We start from the raw sequence: 25044 nt of genomic DNA on the forward strand, positions 1-25044 counted from the left end.
TCTTTCAAAATGTTAATTTTCCATTTTAAATTCGAAAAGAATTTCATAGCAATACTTTAAAGCAATATATAATGATTTCAAGGATCTCTTCATAAAGATGTTTTTTGCCTAGCTCATTGGTGGTGTTTTGGACTTTGAGTGGGAAATGAGGCTGAAGATTAATGTTGTTCCACCAATCTGAGTTACCAATAGAAAACCTTAAACTCTGACTTGTAATGCATTACTTTTTTTATAAGGAGCACAGATGTCTAACGTTTCAAATCCTGAATGCGTGCTCTGATCCAACTTTCACTGCTCCTTGGCGTAACAACTGCTGAATCAAAAAGCTAGGGGATCAGACCACTGCAGTTGTGATGAATGTAACAAAATAGTCATATTTTTGAAATTGTTTTTGCAGTAATGTTATTAAAACCTGGGTTGGGATGCATACAGACAGTATGAATGCTGGAGCAGTGATTACGGTGTCGTAAAAATGTGGTCACCATTGATTTTCTGGTGACGTGTACTGCTAATAAATTTGAGAACCATTTACTTGTTTACACATAGTTACCTAATGGAATATTATTTGGGTTTGATGGACCCCTGGAGTATAGATATTTCAGGGGTATTGTGTTTGGTCTTGACAAGACAAGTCAAGGGACATGTACGTTGAGACAAAAGAATGCCTTGTCCTTTGGGTATAGATTATGTAGTTAATGGGAGGAGCCAGATCTGTCTGAGGAGTCAGTAGATCCTAGAACATTTAATCTGAACAAAGGTGTTTCAGTTTGATCCTGAAAGGTGCTCTCTCCAAAGATTCTGCACAGAGAAAAGCAAGTAAAACCCTGGTTGTTAACTTTATTCATGAGTGGCATTTACAATTACGCAAACCAATATATAGTAGTGGCAGTTTAGGAAGCAAGTTGAGATTTCCTTGTTTACTTGACAACTATTGTAATTTAACTGCCCAGCAATTTCTTTGTTGCTAATGTGATTAATTCTGTGATTAAATTAAAGATTTTAACATGGTCAGTGTTAGCACTCCTGTGGTGCAGTAACATTTTCCTCACAGATTTACAAGTTGAAAATAGTGGGTTCTCTTTTGGGATCCCAATGGCAGTACAGTACTGAGGGAGTGCTACACTGTCAGAGGGTCAGTACTGAGGGTGTGCCGTACTGTCAGAGGGTCAGTACACAGTGAGTGCCGCACTGTCAGAGGGTCAGTACTGAGGGAGTGCTGCACTGTCAGAGGGTCAGTACTGAGGGAGTGCTGCACTGTCAGAGGGTCAGTACTGAGGGATTGCTGCACTGTCAGAGGGTCAGTACTGAGGGAGTGCCGCACTGTCAGAGGGTCAGTACTGAGGGAGTGCCGCACTGTCAGAGGGTCAGTACTGAGGGAGTGCTGCACTGTCAGAGGGTCAGTACTGAGGGAGTGCCGCACTGTCAGAGGGTCAGTAGAGGGAGTGCTGCACTGTCGGAGGGTCAATACTGAAGGAGTGCTGCACTGTCAGAGGTTACTGTCTTTTATGTATCTTTTATGTTAAAACAAATGTTAATTTAAACACAGAGTTAACCACATTAGCAACAAAGGAATAGCTTTACAATTAATAGTTACAACCGTTCTCGTGTAAAAGAGAAAACTTTTACGTGATATCATTATCTTGCAATTAAGCAAACCAATATATTTGAAATACCTCTCATGAATGAAGTTAACAACCAGGTTTCTACTTGTTTTTGTCTGTGCAGAAGAGAGAACCTTCCAGGACCAAACTGAAATACCTCTGTGTAGATTGGAGTTCGAAGACCATCTGCCTTTTCAGACCGACCTGGCTCCTCCCATTAACTAATCATCTGCACACCAAGCAAATGCATTGTTTTATCTCTTGTACAGGATCAAACGTAATACCCCCAATAAATTATCTGCACCCTAGGGATCCTTCAGACCTAAACAATATTCCTTAACTAGCCATCTGTAAACAAGTGTTCAATGATCACTTCGCTTTCCCTACACCTTAATCACAGCTCTACAGTCATAATGCTATTACGCCCTGGGCTAGTGCGTGCTCAATTCCAGATCTGACTCTCGCTTCCTCTGAAAACCATCCCACTCAGGTAGGACCCAATCGCCACCTTTCGCCGGGCAGAATATTGCCTTTGGTTACTAGCCAACCAATCGAACTGAATCCCTCCGATCTCTCGGGTACCAGAAAGTCTGAGTTTTTCCTATTCAGAAGCTAAACCTCCACAGCACAGTGTATCATTTTCCAGCTATTGAGTTACTTCCTCCCCCTGCTCTACTTAAGCCATGTCCATTAAATATCCATGGATCAAAATGATGACCACAAAGTAAAATAAATGGGGAGTAAGGGAATCAACAGGGAGGGTCTTTACAATACTGTCTGTATGCATCTTAACCCAGGTTTTTAAGAACCCTGCAAAAAATATAAAATGACTTTCTTACATTCATCACAACTTAAGGTGCTTCTTTAATAACCTTCTCGCTGCCAAGAACTCAGAACTGGGGAACTCTATTGATCATTCCATGTTCAGTTCTATTTGTAAATACTTGGATAATGAAGCAGTCAGTGCCTGCGAGCAGCAAAACCTGGACAACATCCACAATTGGACTAATGAGTTGCATGAATGTTAATTGCCACAAGTGCCAGGCAATGACCATCACCAAAAAAAGTCCAACCAACTCTCCTTGGCATTACCATTGCCTAAAAAGTCGCCATCAATATATTGACCGTACCATTGCTTTCCGCCACTTTCTAAAGGACAGTTAGGAATGTGTAATTGATGTTGCCACTGTAACACATCCCAAGAAAGAATAGGCAAATCTGTGAATTGCTCTGTTTTTTGGTGGTGGGTTTTTAGTACATTTCTCATGCTGGCGCAATGTTTTCTACTCTCAATTAGAAAGATAGTTTGAAAGTACTTGGTGATAGTACTTTGCTTTACCCCTTGCCCTCTGCTCAAAGATAATGTCTACTCTTTAACCCTGATACTGATTACACGCTTTGACACTCCAGATGGACAAACCAAAATACAGGGTGTTACAGAATGGCCAACCATTAAGCTACATACAATAGGCTTACTGTTGTATCGCAAGGCAAGTGACGAGGCAGTGTTTGATCACAACAGTGATTTATCTAACCAAGAAGAACTACATACACAGAACAGCACAACTAGTACACTGGCCTTGTTCCCACGACTCCCAGGCTAACTCTGATCAACCCTCAATGGCCAGATCTGCACCTAAACACCCAATTGGGCTAACATTTGTGCACGACAACCCCCTGGGCTGAGGGTCTGTCACATGGCCTGTGAAGTATTGCCCCTTAAAGGGGCCACGCGACCACACTTGACAAGTTCAGTGAATAGTGTCGCAATGGAATTGGAACGTTTGCAAAAACTAACATTTTGCTTCATGCATCTGTTCTTTTTACAGGACATTGTCACCTGCATTTCATCAAGCATTGCTATCTTTTTGTCGCATGGCAACCGATAGTCGTTTGGGAGCAGAGGTAAAACCTTCATTCAACATTTGTAAACCTAAATCTTCAGAATCTGACTCCTGTTTATTATGTTGGATATCGATGTGTAGTCAACATGTAAACATTAACTATTTGAGACTGTGCTGCACTAATTCCTGCTATGTCTGTCTAAAGCTAAAGCTATTTTAAGATGGCTACTGATTGCCACTGGTGATTTTTCTTTTATTGCTAATTAATAATTCAGGGTATTTAGTTTGAGCCTGAAGTTATCCAATTTTCAAGGTAGAGTTCTGCAATTGATGTGGCTGCAAGAAAAGGATGCATTGTCTCTTTGGAGGGTAACAGTTGCAAGCCGGTGGATAGAGTGCATGCAAAGTATACTTTACAACCAGGTGGTTGCATTTCTTTTTAAACAAATTCGTTGGCAGGGGCAACCCAACGAGCAGCAGAGTTCAGATTTCTGTCACGCTTTTTTAAAAATTCAGCATTATGTTGCCCTGCCACAGGAAATCTGATCTAACACGCTGCAGATTTGATTGTTTTTAAAAAATGTTTTCATAGAAATACCCTCTTAAGGGCCGGTGGCGGCCATGAACTGATCGGTCACACGCAAGGTGGCTCCCGCTTGGAGACTTGGTTTTTTGGTCTTTTGTACCCGCTAAACGGGTGTTTTGGAGGGAAGTAGAATGAAGCAAGTGAAGTTCATTGGTTTTCCCTGCAATGTGGGGTGTCGGCGGGTTTAAAGGTTTAAATCAAGGTTTAAATCGAACAAGATTCAGAGGACCCTCGTGGCACAGTGAAGGAAGTGATGGCGGACCTCACCACGTCGTCACTGCCCTCCCAAGCATCAACGGAGGAGTTGCTGGTGAATTGAAGACACACAGGCAGGAGATGCGCGATGACCTGTCCGTGGTGATAGTAGCTCCTCTTCTCGGGTGGCGGAGCGACTGGAGTCACAGGGTGCAACGATTCAAGAGGTGGAGAGCAACCGGATTGTCTCTTTAGAGGCAAAGACATCAACGCCGGCAGAGACCAACAAAGTTTTGATGGCCAACTAGGAGAATCGATCCAGCTGTCAAAACCCAAGGATACTTGTACTATCTAAGGGAATTCAAGGTACGTACGCCACCAAATAAGTGGTGAAGGTGTTTGGGAAGCTGGTCGAGGAGGAGGAGGGGTTTTTGCGAAACCCGTCGCGATGGATCGGGCCCACCGTCGCTGCGCCAGAAGCCGAGAGCCGAGGATCCGCCACAGGCAGTAATCGATCGGTTGCACAAATATTTGGAGGAGCAAATCTTAAAGTGGGCGAAGATCATGCAACACGGTAATTGGGGGAGGGCCACCCCATATAAATCTACCAGGACATTGGGGCCAACCTGGCCAAACGTTGAGCAGGCTCAAGTCCGATTTGGGATATTGTACCCTTGGGGGCTGATTTAGCACAGGGTTAAAGAGCTGGCTATTAAGGCAGGCCAGCAGCACGGTTCAATTCCCGTACCAGCCTCCCTGAACAGGCGCTGGAATGTGGCGACTAGGGGCTTTTCACAGTAACTTCATTTGAAGCCTACTTGTGACAATAAGCGATTTTCATTTCATTTCATTTGTTGAACATGGGTCACGTTCAGAGAAGGTGAATGACTTTGAGAAAGAATGGTTTGGGGGAGAATTAATGGCAATTGGTGCTGTTATTTGAATGATTGAAGGTTTCGCATGTTTTCGTTCTTCACCATGGTTGATTTTGGGATTACTTGAGATCTGCGTTTTTCTCTTCACGGAAGTTTGGGGTATCGGGCCCCATTAAGAGTGGGTATGGATACATTCTTCCCCCTTTGCATTAGTCAGATGGGGGAGTGGGGTTGGGGTAGTTGGGGCTGTTTGGGTCGGGTTCTCTTTGGTTGATTTCCAAGTGGGTGGGTCACCATGTTAACAAGGATGCTAGTAAACTGGAGAAGTGTGAGGGAGCAGGCTGCAGTGGGTAGCCTGGGTGGGCAGGAGGGTGAGGCCAGTTAGGTTGGTGAGAGGCTGCAGTATGCCAAGGTTGGCAAGGTTTTCATTGTTCGGGGTTGGGAGGGTGTTTTGGGGAGCTGAGGGAGGGGGGAGGGTATAGTGCTGGTGACGCAGTTTTCTTTATGGTTAGGTTTGGGAGAGGGTGGTGATGGCAGCTATTTTGAGTGGTCTTGAAACCGAGACGAGCCTGGATTCGGCTGGGTGGCCTCACAGTGGATATGGCTGATCCTAATGGGGAGGAAGGCGGTTTAGAGACCCCTGTCAGGATGATTACATAGAAAGTGAGGGGGTTAAATGGTCCTGTCAAAGGATCCCGGGTGTTTGCGCATTTGAAGAGTTTGAAATCTGATGTAAGCTTCTTGCAGGAGAAGCATTTGAGGGTTAGGGAGCCGACAAGGCTAAGGAAGGGATGGGTGGCGCAGGCGTTCCATTCAAGTTTTGATTTGAAGTAGAGAGGGGTTGCAATCTTGTTCAACAAGAGGATGGCATTTACAGGAGCCAGTATGGTGCTGGATCCTGCGGGGGCGATTTGTGATGGTGGAGTCTGCACGTTCTCCCCGTGTCTGCGTGGGTTTCCTCCGGGTGCTCCAGTTTCCTCCCACAGTCAAAAGATGTGCAGGTTAGGTGGATTGGTCAGGCTAAATTGCCCCTTAGTGCCCAAAAGGTTAGGTGGGGCTACGGGGATTAGCTGGAGATGTGGGCTTAAATGGGGTGTTCTTTCCAAGGGCTGGTGCAGACTCAATGAGCCGAATAGCCTCTTTCTGCATATAGGGATTTAATGATTCTATGGCGAGTGGGGTCTTGGTGGGGCATCAGTAGTCTTGGTCTATTCTCTGAATTGGGATGACAATGAAGATGTTGGCGGCCATCCCAGACCTCGACTCTCACCAGCTGATCATGGGGGTTGATTTCAATTGCGTGTTGGACCCGAGGATGGACAAGCTGAGCCCCCAAGACCTTAGTAACTTCGGGGATGGCGAAAGAAAGAGGGAGTTTTCATCCTTTCCCACATACATCAAGTGTACTCCCAAATAGACTGGTGGGGAAATCGGTACTTCTGTGGTTTGTGGGGGCTGAGTACGCTGCAATAGTGGCGGATCTTGCTCACATTGTGTGGGTGTGAGGCTAGAGGCAGGTCGAGCCCAGTGGCCCCTGTGGAGGTTAGATGTGGCGCTCCTGGCAGGCAAGGCGTTCTGTGGGAGGGTAACCTCAGTCAAAGGAAACTATGCAGAGTTCAACCAGGAAAGGGGATGTCGCCCTCCACGTTTTGGGAAGCGCTGAAGAGGGTGATCAGAGGGGAGGTAATTTCATAAAAGGTCCACAGGGACAAGGTTGGGAAAGTGGACAGGCAGAGGCTGGCTGGCTTGATTCTGGGAGTGGATCGGTAGTTATCCACGGCCCTGACAAAAGAACTGTTAGTGGAGAGAAAGAGGGTACAGGTGGAATTTGATCTGGTATCGACTGGGAAGGCGGTGAACCAACAGCAGCGCTCACTGGGAGTGTTCTTTGAGTCTGGGGAGAAGGCCAGCCGTCTGTTAGTTCACCAGCAGAGACAACTTGGTGACACTCCGGACAAACTTTATGCCGTATTTGAGGCATTTTATCGGTGCTGTATAGGTTTGAGCCCCCAGTGGAGGGCTGGGAGATGGAACAATTTTAAATGGGCTGGGCTTCCTGGTATTGGAGATGGGAGAGAATAGGGCTCTGAGGCATCGTTGCGGCTGGAGGCAGTAATGAAGTATATCAGTTTCATGCAACGGGGAAGCCACTGGGACCGGACAGCTTCCCAGTGGAACTTTGTAAGCAATTTGCAGCGTTACTAGCACCACATTTATTGGGGTTGTACAATGATTCTTTGTCCTGGGGGGGGGGGGGACTTGCCGACACATTGGTACAGGCGGCGATCTCCCTGATCCCAAAGAATGACAAGAATCTGGTGGAGTGTGGGTCTTGTATGCCTATTTCTTTACTGAACACCAATGGAAAGGTTTTAGCTGAGGATTTGGCGAAGCTCCTGGAGGGTTGTTTGCCGGAGATGATCTCAGAGGACCAGACTGGTTTTGTTAAGGGGTGACAGCTGTCGGCCAATATCAGGCGATTTTTGAATATGGTCATGTCCCCATCTATTGGAAGGTGCCTCAAGTACTCATCTCGATGGACGCAGAGAAGGCTTTCAATCGAGTGGAGTGGAGCTACCTCTTCGCATTTCTGGGCTGATTTGGGTTTGGGGCTAACCTTTATCTCCTGGGTGAGATTGGTGTATACTGCTTCCATGATGAGTGTTAGGACTAATGCATTGGGCTCAGGATATCTCCGGATCTACAGGGGCACAAGGCAGGGATGTCCATTGTTGTTTGTGCCAGCAATCAAACCCTTTAGGTTGTCGAATGAGTGGAGAGGTATTGAGAGAGGGAGTAATGAATATAGTGTGCCTTTATGCAGATGACCTGTTTATACGTCTTGGACCCTCGATCATGTATGGGGAAGATAATAGGGCAGTTAAGGAGGTTTGGATCCTTCTCCGAGTACAAACTTAACATGACCAAGAACAAAGTATTTCTGGTAAACTCCCTGGGTAGGAGAACAGACTAGGGAACGCTACCGTTCAAGCTGGCCATGGTGAAATTCAGATAGCCAGGATTCAAGTGGCTCGTGATTGGGTCTTGCTGCACAAATTGATATTGGCCAGTCTGGTGGAGAGGGTGAAAGGGGACTCGAAGAGATGGGATGTCCTCTCGCTTTCCCTGGCGGGAAGAATACGGATGATCAAAATCAACATTCTGCCAAGATTCCTATTTGTGAACCAATCCCTCCCGATCTTCCTCCCTAAATAATTTTTGTTAAGGTGGACAAGTCAATCTCTGCTTTTGTGTGGGCAGGGTTCGGAGAGCCTTTCTGCAGAGGGGACGGCATTCGGGAGGGGGCATTTAATGTTCTATTTAATGTTCTACTATTAGGCGGCGTATATTATGAAGGTGCAATGGTGATGGGGAATGCAGAGGTCGGGATGGGGGCAAATGGAGGAGGCTTCCTGTGTTGGGTCGTGTTTAAGGGCATTGGTCACTGCCCCCTCCTGTTTTCCCCAGGGAAATTCGCGTTGAACCTCATGGTTGCGGCATCCCTTAAAATCTGGAATCAGTTTGGGGGGGGGGGACACATGCCTGCAGAAACCATAGATTTGCACCTTCTGGGATAGACACTATTTTCACCTTCTGGGATAGAAAAGGGAGGGGTTCAAGAGAATTAGGGATCTGTTTGTGGAAGGTAGGTTTGCAGGACAGGAGGAGTTGAAGGCAAAATACCAAGTCCCAAGAGGGAGTGTTTAGATATATGTAGGTGCAAGACTTTGTTCGCAAAGAACTCTCTTCATTCCCTCAGTTGGCGAGACATTCACTGATGGACAGGGTGTTGTCTTGTGATGAGCTGGGGGAAGGGAAGATCTCGGATATATATGGGACGGTGCTGGAGACTGGGGAGGCTCCATTAGAAGAGATGAAGGGGAAGTGGGGAGAAGAATTGCATTTAGTGCTGGAGAGAGGACCTGGAATGAGATATTATAGAGGGTAAACTCTATTTCGTCTTGTGCCAGGCAAGTGATACAATTTAAAGTTTTCCGTAGAGCACACATGTCTAGAGTGTGAATGAGTGGGTTCTTCCCCAATGTGGAGGATAGGTGTGAGAGGTATTTAAGGGGGCCAACAAACCACTCTCATATGTTCTGATCCTGCCCAGAATTGGTCAATTTCTGGGCCTCTATCTTTGAGACTATGTTGGTGAGGTTGGAGCCATGCCCATTGGCGATTTTTGTGGTGTCAGATTTGCCAGTGCTTCGAGAGGTGAAGAGGGCCAATCTTGGCCTTATTCGCCCCTCATTGCTTGCCAATGAATCCTGCTAGGGTGGAAGTCGACGGTACCTTCGGGCCTAGGGCCTCAGCATGGTTGGGGGACACAGCAGAAAGAATTTCTGCGACTAGAATGTGGGGGAGGGGGGTTTGAAGAAGGGTTCTACTCTAGGTGGAGACCATTCATCGCTGCCTTTAAAGATCTGTTTGTTGCCTGCAATTGGGGGGGGGTGGGGGGGGGGGGGGGGGGGAGTAGGGCATGGGGGATTGGGATTATAGTAATAGTTTACAAAAACAAAAAATGACACGCTGTTGGTTATTAAGTTTTTTACACGTTTGTGATTTTTTATTTTTGCACTGTTTGAAATAAAACGTATTTTAAAAAATACCCAATCTTGCTTTCCAATTGTGCAATTTGCACCTACAGCACAGTTAGCAAACCAGCAAATGCACAGAATCATGTGAATATACAGTACACCCACAGTCAGTAAATGCAACAATGCTAAGGAGGCCATTTCTAATCATCTTCCATATTGTATTTGCCAAACTAGAGTCTGTTCCCTGAACCCTGTTGTTCATGGTTATGAATCCTATGAGTTGAGAATTCTCCCATTTGATCGCACGTTCGATGGAAATCGGAAAGAAGCACGTTGAAGAATGAATTAATATGCCAATAATTGTGGAAAATTCTACTTCTGAAACTGAGGGGATAATGGGCCACAGCTAATTGCTGACCGATACGTTTAACTTCCACATCCGTAATGGACCGACATTCCTATAAATCCGCAGATGATCTGTTGGAGACTTATTTCCATAGATCTTGGGAGGGTGTGAACTGAAGCTGGTCAACTGCTGAAGTTGTAATGCTAATGCCATTGTTTTTAAGTTATTTATGTTGGTGGGCATCTGTTTTTATTTTAAACTTTATTTTACCAACTTGAAATGAGAGCACAATTTTAAACAACAGGGCCCAGAAATGATTGTACACCAGTTTATTTTCTATTTGTCCAGGTTTCTCGAATCGCAGATAGTGAGCAGTGCGTGATGCTGATGCTGGGCCGATGTCTACCACACATCGTGCCGAACGTGCTACTAGCAAAACGAGAAGTAAGAGTAAATAATTTTTCGTCATCAATGCAGTTCCAAGAAATGTAGCATTCTCTCATTTCTGTCCCTTAATTTTACAATTTCAACCTTTTTTGAGCTCATGTTCTCTTTTTTTTTTGTCTTCTGATGCAAGTCTGTATTAGTTATTTTGAATCATATTCTTACTCTTATGCTTGCATCTCTGATCCTAGAAAATGGTTGTACATCTCTGCCAGGTGAGTTCAGAAGTCCTGAAGGTATCCAAAAGGCTTTCTCCATTGTTGCTGCTACAACCTTTATTTATTTGCTGCAGTTTCTATTAAAAAAAATTCAGGCTAATCACTTTAATTCTATTAATATTCTAATGTTTGCAAATGCTAGCGTAAAGTCATCTTTTGCCTTTTAGCGAGTAGTTTTTTTGTTACTATTAAATCTCTAACTTCTAGTGTGAGGCTTACCCCATTTACCATTTACATTACACTGTGTGTGGGAAAACTAACGAAGGTGGTGTCAATCTTTGTGTGAAAGTACAAATTGGCAACATGGATTTTAAATAGACAATTCGGAATTATTTCACTAAAGTGGTTAACAGCATTGGAAGAAAATCAGCAATGGGTATAGCACAAGTGTTTTTCATTTGGTACCAATATTTTGCTATTAAATAATAAAAACGTAACTTTGATTTATTTTAACATGGCCTTAACTGCTCCCTTCTCCATTTAGTCTACCTGCCACAGTCTGCCACCAACTCTACTTTCCTCTCTTGAACCGTTAGTAAGACAATGAATAACGTTTACGCCCTAGCCAGCAGCAACCCTGCGTTTCACACACACACCCCCCCCCCCCCCCCCCCCCCGCCCCCCATCCTCTCCATAATGAAATGAATATAACATGTACAACATATAACATCTCCCACCTACTGTGCTGGAACCTTTGTTCTGTGAGCGCCTTGGGCTTGCTCGAAGTGAGGGTAGAGGAAGCCTTAAGAAATTGGTTTGTGGCACTTCTGATGGAGGCCATGAGCTGATCGGTCGCACAAAAGGTGGCTCCTGCTTGGAGGACGTTTTTGGCCCTTTTCTACCCAGTTAATGGGTGATTTTTGTGCAAAAAGTGCGAAGTGAGTGGAGGGTGTTGGGTCCTCACCCAGTGTGGATTGTCAGTGGGTTATCACACCCGGCGAAAGTCATTTTAAAAGTCCTAGCTCAAGAGTTGGAGGACACGTGTGGCACAGCACTAATGGAGAAGGGTAGTCATCGTCTGCCACGCTGCTTGTGAAGCAGTTGATGGACTTTATCAAGGGTGAGTTTTGGCAACAGCATGGGGACTGATCCAGTGCGATTGAGGGAGCAGTTATATCTCTTCGTGGGACTTTAGATCAGGTGGAGAAGTGCCTGGGGTTGCAAGGTGCAATGATGCAAGAGGTGGAAAGGGCGGTGTTAGACCATGTCTTTGAATGGAGAGATGGCAATGCTGGGGGAGGCCTGCAAGGCTCTGAGGGCGAAGGTGGACAACCAGGAGTATCGGTCCAGGTGGCAGAATTTATAAATTGTGGGTCTGCTGGAGGGTGTGGAGGAAGCGAGTGCCACGGGCTACGTTTCAAAGATGTTTGAGCAGCTGGTCGAGGCAGGGGTCTTCGAGAAGGCCCCGGAGGTGAATCGTGCCTATCGATTGATACGACAGATGCCTAGATCTGGGAAGCCGCCACAGGCGGTGATTGTGCGTATGCACAAGTTCCAGGAGAAGAAAGGTGGGCGAAGGTAACTCGAGACTGAAGCTGAGTGTGGAATTGGATTTGGATTCACCAAGACATTGCTGCCAACTTCGATAATGAGTAGGGTTTAATGAGGCCAAGTCGGAGTTCTTTTGTAGCCAGGTCCGGTTTGGAGTGCTGTACCCAACCAAACTTTGGGTTACTTTCAAGGGCAGGGAACATTACTTTAGGATGCTGGAGGAGGGGGGCAACTTCGTCAAAGAACATGGGTTGGGGGTGGGCTAATGTTGTGAATTGTTTCTGTTTTATGGTTATGTATATACAGGTTTTCTCTTTTGCACATGTTGGTTTTGTATTCGGGTGGGGCGATGATTCAGAGTTTTGGTCTCTTTGGGTGGTAACTTTACTGTCTCTTTTAGAGTGATATGTATATGCAATATGTTTGGTTGTCTTGTGCACATGTTGGTATTGCATTGGTCTGGGTCGATGAGGGGATGGTACAGAGTTTTGGGTTGTGTGCTCATGCTGGAGCGAGGGCGCGAGGGAGCTCTGGTAGGGGGGCCTGGGGAGGGACATTTTGAAATAGGATGGTGGAAGCAGAGTGGGTGAGGAGTGGTTAGGGTGGGGTCCTTTGCGTTGATCTCCAGGAGGACGTTGTCATGCTAGCAGGGAATGCGAGTAAAGGGAAGTGTGGGGGAGGGGCTGCGGTTGCTAGCGGGGGGGGGGGGGGGGGGGGGGGGGGTGCTGATGAGGAGGTGCGTGACTCTTATAACAATATGGTTGGGTTCAGGGGAGGATGGAGGGGAAACCATTTTGGGTGGGCCCAGGCTGGAGAGGAGCTGGATGGTTGGGCGGGATCCGTGCTAGGAGGGGAATGGAATGTGCGAGGTCTAAATGGTCTGATCAAACAGTCTCGGGTGTTCACACACCTAAAAAGGTTTCAGGGCTGATATGGTTTTCCTTCAGGAGGCACATCTATGGGTGAAGGACCAGACGTGGTTAAAGAAGGGATGGGTGGGACAAACGTTCCATTTGGGGTTTAACTCTAAATCGAGGGGCATTGCGAACCTGTTTAGTAAATGGGTGGCATTTGTAGTGTCCAGGGAGGTGTGCGATCGGTGTGGGGGAGGGATACTCCTGTATTGATTTGTTTTTTGTGGTGGGGGAGTCGGTGCTGTCGGGGGTTGTGGGGGCAGAATACGCAAGGATAGTGATTTCAGAGCATGCGCTGCATTATGTAGACGTGAGGTTCGAAATGGGCTGGACGCAGAGAACAGGGTAGAAGTTTGATTCACCACTCTTGGCAGATAAGTTTTGTGAGAAGGTGTCATTGGCGATAAAGAATTATGTGGAACTTAATCAGAAGGGGGAGCTCTCCTCCACATTCTGGGTGGCATTGAAGGCGGTGGTCCAGGGGCAAGGTTATTTCTTAAGGTCCACGGGGACAAAGTTGAGGGGGAGGAGAGGCAGAGATTAGTGGATGATATTGTAGAGGTGAATCAGCGGTACTTGGTGGCCCAGACCTAGGGAGTTGTTGACTGAAAGGAAGAAACTGCAGGGGCAGTTTGGCCTATTGATGATGGGGAAGGTGCTAGGTCAGCTTTGCCACACAAGGGGGGGTTTAATACGAGAATGGGGAGAAGATGAGTCAGTTGCCAGCCCATCAGTTAATGCAGCAGGCGGCTGCGTGGGAGATTACACAGATGAGGGAGGCAGGAGAAGGTATGCTAGAAAAATCAATGAGGCATTTGAGACCTATCAGGGATTGTATAGATCTGAACTCCAGGGGGAGGACACGGAGATGAGGCTTTTTTGGATGCATTGGTGTTCCAGAGGTGGAGAATGAGAAAGGCGGGAATTGGAGGCACCATTGGGGTTGCAGGAGATAATGTGTGTGCAGTTGTTGCAATTGGGGAGGGCACCGGGGCCTGATGGCTTTCCGGTAGAATTTTACAAACCATTTTTTGAAGAGTTGGTCCCCCATCTTCTGGATATGTGTGATAATTAATCGTTGGCAAGGAAAGGGTACCCAGCCACACTTGCGCAAGCTTCTATTTCTTTGATCCCAAAGAAGGATAAAAGCCCGGCAGAGCACGGGTCTTACAGGCCTGTCTCCTTGCTAAATACAGATGTGAATGCTAAATATAGAAGTGAAGGTATTGGCTCAGGTGTTGGCGAGGTGGTTGGAAGGGGGTGTGCTGGATGTGGTCTCGGAGGACCAGACCGGGTTTGTTAAGGGGTGACAGTTGTCAAGCAACATCAGGAGGCTGTTCAATGCGGCAATGGTCCTGTCAAGAGGTAGAACGCCTGAGGTTATCATCAGTGGATGCAGAGAAAGATTGGAGGTACCTGTTCGAGATCCTGAGCAGGTTTGGATTTGGACCGACATTGGCCTCATGGGTGCAGTTGCTGTATGCACCCCCCACAGCAAGTGTGAGGACGAACATGATGGACTGGTTCCTCCAGATTTCTGGTGCGGCACACCGTCGGGGTTCTCTGTTTTGCCGGCTGGTCAATAGGATTTCCCATGTGGGGCAGCCCCACGCCGAGGGGAAACCCCCGGACTGCCGGCAAAACGGAGAATCCTGACGGCGGATATTTCAGCCCAATGAATTTGGGGTATCCTAGGTTGTATAGGGGAACAAGGTAGGGGATGCCCACTGTCCCCATTGCTGTTTGTTTGACTATTGAGCCCTTGGTGATTGCGCTGCAGGCTTCAAGGAAGTGGAAGTGCATTGTGAGGGCAGGTAAGGAGCATAGGGTGTCGCTGTATGCGGATGATTTGTTGCTGTACGTTTCTAACCCGCTGGATTGGGTGGGGACAATAATGGGCCAATGGGGACAGTGCAATTTCTGGGTACAAACTGGATGTGGTGGAAAGTGAGATACCTCCAGTGAATGCCCGGGGTGGGGGGGTGGGGAGGTGAATGGCCCTGCCATTCAAGCTGGCCAAGAGAAGGTTTCGGTGGCCCATGACTGATTCAAATGCATAAATGTACCCTGGCCAGTCTGGTAGAGGGGGTCAAAGGGGATTTGATGGGGTGGGATGCCCTGCCACTGTCCCTAGCAGAGAGAGTACAGACTGTGAAGATGAACCTTTTGCCGAAGTTTTTATTTTGTTTTTCCATCTCTTCCAATATTCCTTTCCAAGGCGTTTTTCCGGAGGGTAAATACATTAATTTCTGAATTTGTTTGGGCAGGCAACATGCCAGGATTCGGAGGACCTTTTTGCAGAGAGGGAGACAGGTGGGGGGATCAGCGCTCCCAAACCTGTTAAACTATTATTGGGTGCCAAACATGGAGAAGGTGAGACCTAGGTGTGGGGGTCCGAATGGATGCAGGTGGAGGAGGCCTCGTATGTGGGGATGAGCTCAAGGGTCCGCTCCCGTTTTCCTGGGTAGGCACGATAGCAGCCCCGTCATTGTGTCATCTCTCAAAATATGGAATCAGTTGAGGTGGCATTTTGTTATAGGAAGTAACTCGGTGCTGCCCCCAATATGTGGGAAACACCGGTTTATACCAGGAGGGATGGATGCAATGTACAGGAGTTGGTACAGGGAGGAGATAGAGCCGGTTAGGGACCTGTCCGTAGAGGTGAGGTTCCCGAAGCTGGAGGAATTGCAGGAGAAGTTCAAATTGCCAACAGGGAGCGAATTCGGATATTTTAATCTCGGCTGCCAAAGCATATGCTGTTAGATCAGTAGATTGGTGTTTCGAAGCTGCCGGAGTTGCTGGAGGGTAGGGGGTCCGATGTCGTGGCACGGCGATGAATCTTACGGAGTTGGAGGCCAGCGGTGTTGCCGGGGAGATTTCGACGAATTTTTTAAACTGGAAAAGATCGAGTCCACTCTCGGAGTTGGGAAGAGGGATTCTTTGTAAGATGGAGGTTTGAGGATCTATGTGTCACCAGGAAGGGGGGGGGTTTGAGTGGAAAGGGGGTGTTGGGGTAGTTCAAGGGAGAAAAAGGGGAAAATTGACAAATTTGAATCATGTTTGTATTTGGTTGTGGTATGTGTACATTACTGATTGTGTTTGGTTTAAAATATATGTTTCAAAAAGAAGTTGGGTAATGACGAAGAGGAACGTGAAGACCAGTCCTGGTCTATGTTAATAGGTTTACAGTTTTCCTCGATAGAGACTAGCCAAACCATGTGCTTGACACACAGCTGAAAATGTCAGCACATTGAAGGTAGGCAGTATTGTGTGTCAATTCCTACCCCTGCCTTGTATCTATACAAGCTTGTTTTTCTGCAGCTAAAGACTATTTGCTTTACATATCGAACCTGTTTTAATGACACCTGGGGCAAAGTCTCTAGCCTCTCCGAAGATGGGGTAATTGACGATTAGAATGATAAACACATGTCATAGGCTCAACAACAAAACAGGAGATGGGCTACTTGTCGTGTGGTAACAGCAGCAACCAATCCCATTGTCACAAAAATAACCAGGAGAGTAAACAAATAGAGAAACGATAACCATAAAGACAGGGTTATAAAGAGAAGGGGGTAATGGGGGAGGGAAAGGAAAGAGTTGCAGGAGGGAAAGGAAAGAGTTGCATTTGTGTAGCACCATTAATAGCCACAGGACATGACGAAGTACTTTACAGCCAATTAAATGTCATTTTTTTTGGACAATTTGCGCACAGCAAACAACAATTTTAAAACCACCAAATCTGTTCTGGTGAACTTATAGTGGCGGTGATTAAAGTATGAAAGGCATTGGACCCAGGTGGCATGCACTGTAGATGGCTGAGGATATTTGGGAAATTGCAGAGGATCTGACCGCGATATTTCCATATTCTTGGATATGGAAGTTGGGACCGGATGGTAGCGTGTATAGAATATTGGTATAAAGCAAGTGCCAGTTAGCCTGACATCAGTCGTGGCTAATCTTTGAGGCTGAACTGGATCATAAAATTCATACTTACCTAGAAAGAAATCAGCGAATTAAGATCTGCTGACACAAATTTGCAAAGAACGAGGAAGCTGTTTCTGACAAATTGTAGTGTCCTTTTGGTAAATAATTGAGTGTAAGGATATCTGCATAAGCATTTTGAAGAGGTTCTTGATATTTTGCCGCACAAGAGGTTTGTTGATGAGATTAAAGTATTTTAGGAAAGGGGTTTGTGACATTCTGGATAGGAAGTTGGTTGAAAGAGAAAACAAATTACTGGTTAATGGATTCCTTTTTGGGGGCCACAGGAATTTTAAGTCATGTCCTGCAGCAGTCCATTGCTTTTTTTTTAATGTATGTCAATAATCTATGGCTACGGCCACAGATGGAGTTTGCAGATGGCAAGGAAGTAGGGATTGGGGTTAATTGAAGAGGATTGTAAACCGAGAAAGTGGGTTCATAGACTGGGACAGACAGGGTCAGGTTTAATGTGGAGAAATGTGAGCTGATGCATTTCGGGGTTGGGAAAGAACACGATGATTAATTATGCTCCAAATGGTGTAAGCCCTTGAGCAGAAAGATTTTGCATAAAAGAAAATAATGCACAGATTGAAATTTTGCAGTCTGCACAAGAGCATTTGCCCCCTCCTGTGGTCACATTGTAGACTTATTGGCATTAACCCAGGCCATAAATTGTGTGCACCAAACAAATTAAGTTCCTCCACAGTTAGGTCAGTATTCTGCTCCTGCCAAAGATTTTAAGTACTGTGCGGATAACGCAGTCTGTTCAAGATCACCGTCGCTTATATTTATTACTTGAAATGCTCATGTGAGACTGCGACTTGCTTGTGAATTGACAAATGGAGTTACCTTGTCCTGTTAGCCGCACTATTGAAAACCACTCCATTAAATACTAGAAATCCACCACTGGACATGCGGCAGTACTGATTGCTGATGGCGAACTGACATTGCATGGTGTGGAGGAGTCAACAGCATTTGGAGACTTACTGTGGTAAATGCCTTGGTTTAGTTCCCTCAGTACATCCATTAATAGAGCATATACCCTGTACAGTGACTTGATTTGCAGCTTATGTCATATACTTCCCTTCTGAAATATCTTGAAATCTGTTTGACGTTATTTTCAAACCTAATTCTTCTAAAGTTCATGTGGCTGTCTCGGCCTTTCGCAATGTCCTGGGTTGCTTGGTGCCACAACAGATACAGTTTCCAAATTATTTGCTCATGACCAGACTTTCACTGGTTCTCAATCAGGGCCTTAACTTTTGCCTTCGTAAATTAATATGTGCAGTGACAAATAGCCCAAATTCAGAAGCATTGCATGGAGCCCTCGCCATTTATAGCATTGCAACATTTTCATGTCCTTTACCATATGGTTCCCCAGAACCAGTCAATTTGGTGAATGAAAACAACAGGATTATTGAGCTCAAATGAAATATAGCAAATACTGGAAATACTTTTGATCAGGTGGCAACTGTCTCTGTGTGTGTGTGTGTGTGTGTGTGTGTGTGTGTGTGTGTGTGTGTGTGTGTGTGTGTGTGTGTGTGTGTGTGTGTGTGTGTGTGTGTGTGTGTGTGTGGAGGAGGGGCATATAGAGAGAGAATGAAAGGGAAAGTCTGTGCTCGAGTAGAAGAAAGAGTTTAACTGATCAGGGATGATGATACAAAGCAAAGGAGTTGTTAATGGGACAAGTAAAGGAACAAAAGATGGAACTAAAGGAATGTAAATGGCGAAAGTGGGACCATTACCAGCAGCTGCTGTCCAGAAAAGGAGGGACCCTTTTAAAAATCAAAAGGCTGTAATGTGCTTATTTGAAAAATGAGGTGCTGATCCCCGATCTTGCATTAAGCTTCATAGGAACAAATTAAAGTGACAGGCTGCTGGAAGTTAGGGATCGCACTTGTGGACTGAATAGAGGTGTTTCGAAAAGATGTCGCCAGATCTTTGATCGTCCATGTCGGTGCTAACGCCGCTGTGCGAGAATCATGAGTTTGAACCAGGGGGAATGGATAGTGTATACAGGAGGTGGAGGGAAGTGGGGCTGGTCAAGGTGAGGGATCTGTATTTGGAGGAAGGGTTCGCCAGTCTGGAGGAGCTAAGGGAGAGTGTAGAGCTGCCGAGGGGGAGTGAGTTCAGGTATCTGCAGGTTAGGGACTTTGTACGAAAGGTCTGGAGGGGGTTCCCTAGGTTGCCGGGATACACCCTGCTGGAGCGACTGCTGCTCCCAGATGTGAAAGGGGAGGGAAGAATTGGGGATATATACAAGTGGCTGGGGTAACAAGGAAGTGAGCTGGTGGTGAAGATCAAGGAGAAATGGGAAGCGGAGTTGGGAGGAGAGATCAATTGGGGAGCATGTAGTGAGGCATTGCGTAGGGTATACGGGACCTCCTCTTGTGCAAGGATGAGCCTGATACAGTTTAAGGTGGTGCACAGGGTGCATATAACTCGGGCGAGAATGAGTGGGTTCTTTCAGGGGATAGCAGATGAGTGTGAGAGGTGTGAGCGGGGCCAGCGAATCACGTGCTCATGTTTTGTGGTTGTGAAAAATTAGGAGGATTCTGGGTGGAGTGTTTGCAGTCTTAGCCAGAATAGTGGAGGAGGACGTGAACCCGGACCCTTTTGATGGCGATGTTTGGGGTCTCAGAGAAGCCGGAGCTCATGGAGAGGATGAAGGCCGATGTCTCAGCCTTCGCCTCTCTGATTGCACGGCGGCGAATTTTGCTGGAGTGGCATCGCCACAAGGGGTAGCAGAATGATTGGATGATCTGCACGACTTCCTGCGATTAGAGAAGATAAAGTATGAGTTAAGGGCTCTTCAGGGGGATTTGAGGAAATGTGGGGGATGTTTGTGACCGTGTTTGAGGGGCTGTATGTCGCGTGGGAGGGGGGGGTGAAAAAGGGGAAAATCTGTACAGACTGTATAGTTGATTGTTGGGAAGCATGGGTGGTATTCTCCCTTACCCGGCGGGGCGGGGGGTCCCGGCGTACCGGAGTGGCGCCAACCACTCTGGCGTCGGGCCTCCCCAAAGCCCTTTAGGTGCTAGGCCCACGAACGGCCTTTCCGCCCCACCAGCCAGCGCGAATGGTTGGCAGAAAGGCCCTCGCCGGCAGGCATGAGGCCGCGCATGTGCCAGTGCGTCAGCGGCCGCTGACGTCATCTAGGCGCATGTGCGGTTGGGGGAGTCTCTTCCGCCTCCGCCATGGTGGCGGCGGCGGAAGAAAAAGAGTGCTCCCACGGCACTGGCCCGCCCGCCGATCGGTGGGCCCGATCGCGGGCCAGCGTGGGGGCACCCCCCGGGGTCCGATCGCCCCGTCTCCCCCCCCCCCCCCCCTCCCCCCCCCCAACCCAGGACCCCGGGGCCCACTCGCGCCGACTGCTCCCACCGGCACCAGAGGTGGTTTAAACCACGTCGGCAAGAGAGGCCTGACTTCGGCCCGTCACGGGCCGGGGAATCGTCGTGGGGGGCCCGCCAACCAGCGTGGCGTGATTCCCGCCCCGCCGATTCCCGGGTGGCGGAGAATTCCGGACACAGCGAGGGAGGGATTTATGAAGGCCCCGGGCGATTCCCCGACCCTGCGGGGGGGTCGGAGAATTCCGCCCCATGTTTCCCCGGGTGTTTGTTCGCTGTAACCTGTTTTGATACATGTTTGTAATAACATACATTTTTTTAAAAAAAGATCTTTGATCTTCCCAATATAAGAGGAATCTTCACAATAAGCAGGGAATATGGTACACCAAATTGAAAAAGGTAGAAGTAAATAGGCTGTTTCACCTGGAAGGAGTGTTTTGGCTCCTGGACATTTGGAAGAGAGAAGATAAAAGGACGGGTGTCGCATCTCTTGAGGGTTGCATTGGGAGGTGTACTGGCAGGAATTTTGCAGATGTTCGGGCAACAAGGCACGGTGGTTAGCACTGCTGCCACACGGCACTGAGGGCCCAGGTTTGATCCCGCCCCTGGCTCACTGTCTGCGTGGAGTTTGCACATTCTACCTGTGTCTGCATGGGGCCTCACCCCCACAAACCAAAAACGATGTGCAGGGTAGGTGGATTGGCTACGTTAAATTGCCCCTTAATTGGGAAAAAGAAGAATTGTGCACTCGAAATTTATTTTTAAAATGGAATGTGGTGGGTGATTGAGGAGTGGTGCAAGAGATGTTGCACAGGGAAATATCTTCTTAGAATGCTGGAAGGGAAGATGTTTTCGGTTGTGACATTATGCACGAAGTAGAGGCTGATCTGTTGAATGCAGAGTCTGGTGAGATGGAAGGTGAGGGCAAGGGGAACTCAATCATTCATGGTTAATCATCGCTGGTACTGTGATCGCTCCTTTTTTTGCCACTAGATGGCATCAGTACCAATAGTTTTGGCTAAGGTTTGAATAGGTTTCTTCCACTGCCACTAAATCCAGTTAATGGGTCAGCCTCTCCATTGCTATACAACGTATTTCTAAAAAGTGATGTGAATACCAGTCAGTGCTTTAATACACGAAAGCTGGTCTCCCAGGTATGGTACTGGTACAGAACGGGCTGTTTGTTAGTGATATTTGGAGAAAATGTAGTGATTCCCAATGGAAAATCGAGTTGTCTGCAATCACAGAACGTTGAGTTAAGCAACATCAACAATCTTATGGTGCAGATTGCCAGACCTATGTTGGCAGAAGGAGCACGTTAACTTAATATTCTGAGTCGGTGAGGATAGGGGAGCGTGGGTGGATGGTGAATGAGTGCAATGGTTCTGGGCGTGGGGGTGTGGGAAGATAGGTCCTTGATTTCTCCTCGTTGGAGGGATTGGATAGAGACTGGGATAGCTAAATAGCTGCTATTATAGTCTTCTGAAATATGATGTGCTGCTTCTGCACTTAAAGCACTTAAGAGTGTAATCGGGATCACACCCTTGAATTCTGCAGCATTTTTGCATGGTTACTGTTGCATTTTAATATGATTTTTATTTTTGTTTCCCGTGTCATGATTTCAGTTTGCCTGTGCTGTGGCTAAGCACACCCATTCTTTTGAAGATTGCTGCAGCTGATTTGCAAGAAAAACATTTAGTCTCGAATCTTCCACATTGGTTTTCCATGAATGCGTCCCTAATTTGTATGACACTGAACACCATGCTAACCATTTCAGTTCATGGCCCCGGGAAACTAAATGACTATTTGAAGATTGAGTGTTCCGTTTTAGTCTGTCACTTAATGGCAAGCCTGACCTGACCCTTTTCATTTTACACAACGTTGTGTTCTCAGCACTGTCTTCAAATGCAGTGCCTTTTGAATTTTGCAAACGGCAATTGTATTGCCCCTCTCCAGTGAGAACAGCTTTATTTGCACGTAATAGTTCCATCCCTTCAGTCATTCCAGTTGCTCACGTTATCCTTTCATCAGCTGCTGTGACCAGGACTGTAGACAGTATTCTAAGTGAGTTGCACCAACAATTTATAAAGTTTCAGAATTATCTCCACTATAAAAGTTTAGTACATCCCATGGTCTGATTTGCTTTACTCATTGTCACTGGACGTTGTTGCGATAGTTCCATTTTACGGTCAATTAGGACTCTCTAATCCCTTAAAGTTTCCAATCACTTCCTTGTTCTTTTAGTTTAAGTAACAGTTTCTTCCTATGCTTTTTGTCTTTATGTCAAGGATTTGCATTACTCCACCAGTCTACCCAGTTCCCAAGTATATTCAGTAACTTATGCTTCCTGGTTTTGATCAAATAGTTGAAAGATGCAGAAAGATGGAGCTATTTCTCCGATTAAGGCAAGTTGCGTTTCAACATGACTGATTGGAAATGTGCCTATGATATTGGCATTTCAATCATTCAGTTTTTGCCTGACGAAGATCCTGCTGCAGAATGGAAATTGGATTAGTTTGAAATGAGTGAAAATAGACAATTTAAAAAGCAGAAAATGGAGGCTAGGGAGAAAGAAGAGTTTTATATGGCTATTCTCCGGGGTTTTAATGAGTTTGAAGTCGCTGGAGACTAACGGTAATAGTTTGTCTTGAGCTCCTTTATTGGATTGCTGCCTTATAATCTCATTGCATTATGTTTCTCAGTAATGGTCCTGGAGGTTTTAGTCAGTTGAAACCAAATGAGCACATGAACTTGAAGCTGCACCCTGGGAATTTAGCTTCAGTGATCTCCAAAATTACAAACCAGAAATACACAGCATCAGAGTGCAGATCTGGAGGAAAAGGAGAAGCTAATGCTTTAGTTTGAGGTAGGATGAAATGGGCAGTTTGGACAGCGAAACTAATAGATGGGGAATGGAGCGACTGGCTCATGCTGGGAAGGAGGGAGTGAGAGAGGAAACGAGGTTGGGAGAGAACGCCAAGCCAAATACTGGAGCTGAATGCTGAAGCCAGGGGTGGGGAGAGGGGCTGGTGATTGCAGATATGAGGTTGAGGCTGGACCAGAGCTAGGAAGTGAGATACAAGAGCCGCCATTCTAGAAGATGGCCAATTTCCCCAGCTCATTTTGGGATAGATGCGGGAGTTGCAAAGTTTTCATAAACCACTCAAATCACTGGAAGTGTAATATAGAGTTATCGTGCCCCTCTGAGAGTGGTAGATAGTGAAGGGTCAAAAGGGGACCTGAACTGAACATTGTGAATCACATGTACAGATTAACTTTTTTAAAAGTTAATTGTAACAACCTGTTACTTTTGTAAAATTTAGGCTGTTGAGGTATAAGATCCTTCCAATCAAAACTAACTCCAAGGTCTGAATTTTTAACTCTTAACACTAGGGTCCTGAAAGCGTACTTCACCTAGGAGGCATGAATATTTAGTATTTATTAAGCAAGATTTTACATATACTTAACAAGAAGCAGTAAAGACAACTTAACAAGAAGCAGTAAAGACAACTTCAAGTTTCTCATCTCTCAAGATCCCAGGAAACTTTGGTGTTGTCAGCACAGACAATATCCCTCTATCTTTGTTTTTGAAGTGATGATGAACTGTGTCCAGCAGAATCATACCCCAGAAACCATGGCATCACTGTGCATGAGAGTTGGGGTTTCTTGGCTTTTATTTCCCCATCTCCCAATCCTTCCCTTTTTGGAAATGGTCCAAATTCACTCCTCCTATTGACCTTGGGATGTAATTCATCTTGTGTCATCCCACCTTTGCAACACCCCCGGCTTTATGGGGCATAAACTGCAGAAGTTTACATTCCATGTTTGCATCGCAAGCGAATGCACATTCCCTTCCAGCTACAGATAATTCATAAATAAAGTTGCATTCTCTTGTCAACAGATCTTAACCCAAACACCACACTAAAACTATCAAAATCAACAGTTATGACCACTTCCTATCATAATATCAGAGACTAAAGGTTTCCCCTCTGGTACAGATTACTTAGAGCAATGCATGGTTCGTTTAAACATAAGTGTCATAAGTTTGCAATCAAAAGAGCTCCGCCATTAAACAGTAAAACAATTTTGGGTCTTCTCAAACAATTGCTTTCCTGTTTCCCCAATTACCTTGGGTTAATTGTCTAACATTCCATCTAACCATTTTAAAAGTGGCTAACTTAAAATTCATAACCATTAGTCCATCCTATACAAAACCCACCGAAGTAGTATACTATTATCAAAATCTTACACTTTGGGTTTTATTTTTCAATGGTCTAAGGCACCACCCATTTCTTAGATGGTACAATGTTGGCTTCTCCATGATTGTGTAGCTCCTGATGGTCAGTGCTTGTGTGGGACATCAGCATGACCCTGCTGGGCCAGGTGATCTGTTTCTGTATCAATCATTATCCACCTTGATTTGTGGCAATGTCTTTGAGTGAGCGTATTTGGGTCTTGAACGATGAGAAGTCTTAGGTGAGATTAATTATTTTATGTTGTCAATCATCAAGCTCAGTTGCAATTCTGAAATATCGTCAGTTTTTTGCTTTTAAATTAATGCCAGTAGCTTTTTGGAAAGATAGTACCATAATTAAGAATTTGCAGGTGAAACGGGAGATTGATTGATGATGCTTTGTATTTTAGTGAAGTTGCAGTTTATG

The 25044-nt window shown here is 46.1% G+C and overlaps 1 protein-coding gene across 7 annotated transcripts in view; it reads left to right on the plus strand.

The window, feature by feature from the left end:
* The window catches only part of relch (RAB11 binding and LisH domain, coiled-coil and HEAT repeat containing), a 117500-nt gene that overhangs the window by 44692 nt on the left and 47764 nt on the right, over window positions 1-25044 (plus strand). For 5 of the 7 annotated variants that reach the window (XR_005460600.1, XR_005460601.1, XM_038796535.1 and 2 more), the window contains 3 exons: window positions 3431-3506; window positions 10337-10432; window positions 10624-10647. Coding sequence is in view for 5 of the 7 variants with exons in the window: in XM_038796535.1 (XP_038652463.1) it covers window positions 3431-3506; window positions 10337-10432; window positions 10624-10647 (196 nt within the window). In the remaining 2 variants the exon portion in view is untranslated. The remainder of the gene's footprint in view (window positions 1-3430; window positions 3507-10336; window positions 10433-10623; window positions 10648-25044) is intronic. The other 2 variants (XM_038796537.1, XM_038796538.1) reach the window with 1 other exon arrangement.

This window comes from Scyliorhinus canicula, chromosome 5, assembly GCF_902713615.1.
Source record: "Scyliorhinus canicula chromosome 5, sScyCan1.1, whole genome shotgun sequence".
Taxonomy (NCBI): Eukaryota; Metazoa; Chordata; class Chondrichthyes; order Carcharhiniformes; family Scyliorhinidae; genus Scyliorhinus; species Scyliorhinus canicula.